This window comes from Aethalodelphis obliquidens, unplaced genomic scaffold (genome assembly GCF_003676395.1).
Source record: "Aethalodelphis obliquidens isolate GAN/ISIS:26980383/991018 unplaced genomic scaffold, ASM367639v1 scaffold4, whole genome shotgun sequence".
In the NCBI taxonomy this organism is placed as follows: domain Eukaryota; kingdom Metazoa; phylum Chordata; class Mammalia; order Artiodactyla; family Delphinidae; genus Aethalodelphis; species Aethalodelphis obliquidens.
In genome coordinates, this window is record NW_020837948.1 from 61203388 (window position 1) to 61209387 (window position 6000).

At 50.9% G+C, this 6000-nt stretch overlaps 1 protein-coding gene across 1 annotated transcript in view; it reads right to left on the minus strand.

The window, feature by feature from the left end:
* MAP1B (microtubule associated protein 1B) overlaps nucleotides 1–5441 on the minus strand; it is a 94114-nt gene extending 88673 nt beyond the window's left edge. The window contains exon 1 of the mRNA XM_027100877.1: nucleotides 4986–5441. Within this exon, the coding sequence (XP_026956678.1) occupies nucleotides 4986–5169 (184 nt within the window). The 5' untranslated portion in view covers nucleotides 5170–5441. The remainder of the gene's footprint in view (nucleotides 1–4985) is intronic.
* Between the last annotated feature and the right edge of the window lie 559 nt (nucleotides 5442–6000).

Consider the following 6000-nt stretch of genomic DNA (forward strand, 5'->3'; position numbering starts at 1 on the left):
AAATTCCATAAGGTTTTCTTTCCTAGAGAAAAGTTTTCCTATTTTTTCCCTTGACCTAACCTTCAATTTGCTTTTTTCCTTTTGTTTTAAGCCAACAATTTGACGTTCATAATTTATATGTTATGTGTAATGCAGACAGTATCTTACAGAGTTCTTCGTTTCAAAGCATTGATGATAAATAATTGAGGTCTTGGCTAGCACTTCACATTAGAAGCAAGCAAAAGAAGTGATTTATAATAATTTATTTATTGGCCTAAAAGTGAGAACTTATTTAAAAAGTAAGCCTTTAGAGAAGGTTAATAATGACTCATCAATTTAATGACCTTAGTTTAGTGTCTGGCTTATATTTCAGCATGGATCAAAGAACCCTTAGTAGGTAATACCAATTAAGCAGCGCAAGCAGAAGGCATCTGCCTTTTGACTTTGAAACGTATGAAGATGAATATAATCAATTTAACAGTCCCCAACATTTCTTTTAATTCCCACCATGTTGTTGTTGTTTTCCTGTTGAAACAAAATGGAAATGAAACCCCAAATCTTTCCTGGGTTAATTCTCTTAACCATCTTAGACTAAAAACATTCAATAAATGACATCAGAAACACTGTAGTTAGCGAAACTTACATCTAAAAATCCAGGACATTAGATGTTACACACATCTATCTTATTATGAACAAATCCCGCTGATTCCCAATGTTAACTAGAGGAAAGTTAAACTCTTTAACAGTAATTGAAAACATTAAACGGACACTTAGTATTCTTTATATGTTTTAGTTTCTTTTAAAAAAATAAAGCAAAGAAAACTTTTCACAAGGCTATAGAATTAGTTTTGCAAGGCATGGATATATGTAGTCCATGTCCTAAAATAAACAGGAGGAGTGGAGGCTCTGCTAAAAATAGGGATGACTGTTAAGTCCTTCTTGGGGACTAATTAGGAAGGGGGCAACAGAGGTGCCAAAGAGCAGTTGGTGGAGCAACAATGGTTTGGCATTGAGTCTTGCATAACTAACTAACTAAAGCTAGACCAGTCTGAGGAAAGTCTATTGTTTCAAATTTGAGAAGAAATGACCAGACCCTCCATTATGCATTCTGAATACAGCTGAAGAAATGAATGATGGTCTCTCTTCCTTGTGTAACCAAGCAGGACCCTATGGGGCCTTCCTGGGACAGACCCCTCCCCTATATCCTCTGCTTTAGCTCCTCTCTGAAGTACCTAGATATTAGTTTCTGATGCATTACTTCCTGACTTGTTTTTCAGATGCTAAAACCACCAGCAAATGGAAGGAATTAACTACTTGATGACCATGAGCACACAGTGCCCATTACCGCCTTGTTACCTCATCATCAGTCAACCAGAGAATTGTGCACGAGCTCATCACAAACGCTGGGACGCCCTCCCTCACCTTGCCTTTAAAAATGCTTCGCTGAAACCCTTCGGGGAGTTCAGGGTTTTGAGCACAAACTACCCATTCTCCTTGTATTGGCACCTTACAATAAAGCTGCACTTTCCTTCACCACAACCTGGTGTCAGTAGATTGGCTTTACTGTGCGAGGGTGAGCAGACCTGAGTTTGGTTCAGTAACACCTGGTTTCATGAAGAATTTACTAAGCATCCCTGCTGGGGTGTTTCAGGCCTGTTGATTTACTGCATTACCACCATCTTCCTATAGACCTATTTGCTGAACTTCCCAAAGAGGCCCAAGTCATCAAATGGCAAAAATCCAAGTCACCAGGGTCTCCAAACCCACAGAGCCTTTGTTAAGGCAAGAGGGGAAATGGGAAGCAAGAGGAACAGATGATGAACGGCTTTCCCAGCCTGCAGCACACAAGCAGAGCCGAACCCCCTGGAGCATCTCCATCTTGCTTCACACAACGGGGTCCATGGGCACCAGCAACTACAGCCGTGGTATCAGAGTGACCTCTGGAGGAGGTCCAGCTGGGACCTGAAAGCTGAGGCGGCAGCGAATCCGGCACAGGGAAACAGCCAGCCTGCCCTGTTGCTAAGTCATCTCAGACTGTCGGAAAAGCTACGGGAGCAGTATTTTCACTTAGCACTGGAAGGCCCTGCAGCTTGATCTGCATCCGAGAACCCAGGACCCAAGAGAGTGATCTCCAGAGGAAAAGCAGCATCTGTTACTGTGCGTTAGGAAATGGCTCTGCTCACTCACTTGGTTGATTCTTAATGGGATCAATACTGCCATTTCAGAGGTACCTGCAAAAACCTGACTGAATCAGGGAATTCAAAATCAGGAAGACGGGCTTCCCTGGTGGCGCAGTGGTTGAGAGTCCACCTGCTGATGCAGGAGACACGGGTTCGTGCCCCGGTCCGGGAAGATCCCACATGCCGCGGAGTGGCTGGGCCTGTGAGCCATGGGTGCTGAGCCTGCGCGTCCGGAGCCTGTGCTCCGCAACGGGAGAGGGACAACAGTGAGAGGCCCGCGTACCGCAAAAAAGGAAAAAAAAAAAAAAATCAGGAAGGCATGCTGACTGAAAAGGAAACCTGAGGGGGCTTCTGGGATTCCAGTAATGTCTGCTTCTTGATCAGGATCATACAGGTATGTCGTTTTGTGAAAATTCACCAAGCTCCTCATTTATGATTTGTGCCTTTTCCTCTCTATATAATACATCAATAAAAAAATTTTTTTAAAAGACAGGAAGACAAATCTGAATATTATCACTAAGTGCTAGCAGTGTAAAACACAGTAGAGAGCACTTCACAGCGATACTTGAATGCCTCTAGTTTATCCTCAAACAGAAGCAGCTTGAATAAACACCCTGAGAAACGGGGCACTAAAAGGATATCAGCAGAGTAACAAAGCAGGAATATAATTACATGGAAGGTGACTGCTGAACCACCTCCCTGCATGGGGCGCTGCCCACAAGTGGATGACTATTGCCTTTTGTATAAAGGCAAGCTCTGAAAATTGCTGTTTGATCTCCCTGATGTTAGCTTGTCCTGCACTAACATCATGACAGGGCCAGAAAACCAGTGATGCTGCAGTGCTGGCACCTCTGTCACTTATGAGTGGTGTCACCTTGAGCTGGTCCCTTTATCCTTCCTGCCTCTCTGGGCCCCCCATCTCCAAAATGGGGATGGTGGTCCCTCTCCTCGCACTGCATCGGGTGGTTATGAACCTTTTATAGATAGAAAAACACTTCCTGATGTATTATTGCTTCCCAGCAAAGGTGCTGACAAATAATATTTTTTAAAAAATACAAAGTCATTGATTCATACAGTAGCCACACCCAAAATCAGTACGTGTGAAATCTTCCAAGGAGAAAATGTGCAAATAAACTAAATTAGTACAGATCAGATTAAAGGGCTGTAGTTTGAAAATAAAGCGTTATTGAGATGCTCAAATGAGGCATTTCACTATTGACATATCCTATATCTTAAATATTGTTTTCCGAAGAAAATAACAAGACTGCTTGTTGCTCACTTTTTCTTTTTTCTTTCTTTCTTTTTTTTTTTTAATCTGAAAGGGAACATCAGTGCTTTTAAAGTTAAACAAAAGAACCAGGTCTGCAACTCCAGCCCCCACCCTGCAGCCTTTTGTTCTGGGGACAGGCGACCGTTTCCAAATGCAGAGGCAGACTACTAGCGTTTATTTTTTTTTTCATCTAAAACAAGGTTTTTCTCTCTTCTTAAATTTATGGGGTGGGGGCGGGCGCGGGGAGCGAGGGCTGCGTGAACGCCCTTTGTCCGCCTCGGGCTGCCGTAGAGACCGCAGTGCGGACTGCACCACGCCCACCAGCCGGTGTCTCCGGGCAGAACCGCTTCAGCACCACCCCGAGAGAATAGAGCGCTGGCTGGGCCTGGGGAGGGAGTAGCGACCTCTGTCAGGGCGAGGGGAGGTCTGGGACGCCGGGGGTAAAGGGAAAGGCAGAGGACAGACTGCCTACCCAGGGACTTCGAGCGCAACAAAGCCGGGGTGGGGAGAGGTGGGGGCAGGTAGCACCCCCAAGCCCTGGCGGAGCGCACTCCCGGCCAGCCGCGCCCACTCGGGGGCGCCGCAGTGCGGGGGGCAGGTGCGGCGGGCGGGGGCACTGCGGCAGCCCGGGTGGGGCTGCGGGGCGGGTCGGTCCGCTCGCCCGAGGCTGCGCCCGCCGGACCCTCACGGCCCCGCCCAGGGTTCCAGGCAAACCGCTATTCGGCCTCTGCAGGGCGCGCCAGTAGTGCGCGCACCGGGCGAGGCGCCGGCCCTACCCGCGAGCCTCCCGCCGTCCCCCTCCCTAAGCCATCACTCCCGAAGCCGAGACTTTTAAAAGAAGCCCCACCCCACAACTTGGGGGTCCCATTGTCCTTGCTAAAAGCTGCAACCAAGGCCCCAGGGGCGGTAGCGAGGCAGGCGCCTCCTGGGAAGGAGGCGCAGGCGGTTCTCCATCTCCGCATCTCGGGGGGTGGGGGGGGAAGCGGGCGTGGCCCTAGGACTAGCCTAGTCATTCCAAGGAAAGAAAAGATGGGGAGGTTTTAAGCCAGCAAAGGCACTTCTTGGGGGCTGAGGTGTTTGTGGTGGGAATGATTCCCACGAGAGCCCTGGCACATGGTACTTAAGCCTGGGGTCTGCCGGCGAGGGGCAATCCCAGCATTTTGCGGGGGTGAGAGGGGGGCTGAAAGGAGTGGCCGCATCAGCGCCCCCCCCCCACCTTTGGTTTCCTGCGGTTGCGGCTTTATTGTGGCCTCTGCCCCTTTGACACCTGCATCTCATTTAGCGGGAGAGGCGGTAGCCAGCTGGGATCTGCCGACCCAGCCTGGTAACGGATCCGTCAAGATTAGGAGGCTCTCCCACTGCGTCTCAAATCTGATAATTCGAATTATTCTCCGAAATGAGCCCAGAAAAAAAGAGTCTGGACCGAGTGCGGGAAGTAGCGGGGAAAGACATGGGCGCGGGGTGTGCCGGAGGAGAAAGGTGGCCGTCGCGCCCTGGGTGGGGTCGCGTTTGCGCCTCTCCCCAAACGCGTCCCCTCGGGGCGCAGGGCCTCTTACCGAGTTCGATGTTGCCGATGGCGCGTCGCAGGTGCTCCTCGGTCACAATCTCGCCGACGACCACCAGCAGGTAGAACTTGCTGTCGAGGAAGCGATGCGACAGGCTGGGCGAGGTCGTCGCCGCCGGGCTGACGATGCTGCCGGACGGCTCAGGCTCGGTGGCTTCCACCACCACGGTCGCCATCCTGCCGGCTTGCTATGCCTCGGCGAAGTGCCGCGCTCCGGCCGCTCCTCTCCTCTGCGGCAGGAGAAAGGATTATCTCCGAAGGTGCAGTCTCCGCTCCGCCCCCTGCGTCTCCCCTCCTCCTGGCGCTGCGCGCCACCTCCCCCTCCGCCCTCTCCTAGAGCGCGCGGCGGAGAGGAGTGGGGAGTGAGAGAGGGCGGGGAGGCGGCGCCTCTTATATGGAGACTAGGCAGGGAACCGGGGAGGAGGAGGAAGAGGAGGAGGCAAGGACCACCCGGCACATCCTCACGGGGTGGCTGCCTCCGCTCTTCCAGCCGTTGGCCCAGAGCTGATGTCATCTGCAGCAAATCATCTCGCCCGCGGCCCGGAAGCTGGAGGGACGAGATGTGCGGACAATGGTCAGGGCAGGGCCGCGAGTCAAGTGGCAGGAGGACTCTAAGGGGGGAAAACACTCCCAACCTACACCCCACACCACACCCACCGCCCGCTGCAAACCCTCACCCCGCTGGTGCAGGAGAATGGGATGTGTTTCCGTTTTCAGAGTTGGGATATTTTACCTTGTCCGAAGTGCACAAGTCAGGTCTCTGCCTTATGTCCTGTCTGCGTTGAAGCCAGGTTCTCAGGAGCTGTGTTAGCACAGCGGACCTGGGGCTGAGGGTACCCCGCCCGGGAAGATGGAACCTGTCTCTTCTTTGATGTGAATTCAGGAAGACATATTTACCAGTATTCACCACCTTCACTGTAAAGAATACAAAAAAAATGCAAAACCTAAGCTTACCATTGTTCAGGCTTTGGACCTTACTCTGCAGGAGCCACTGATGAAAAAGTACT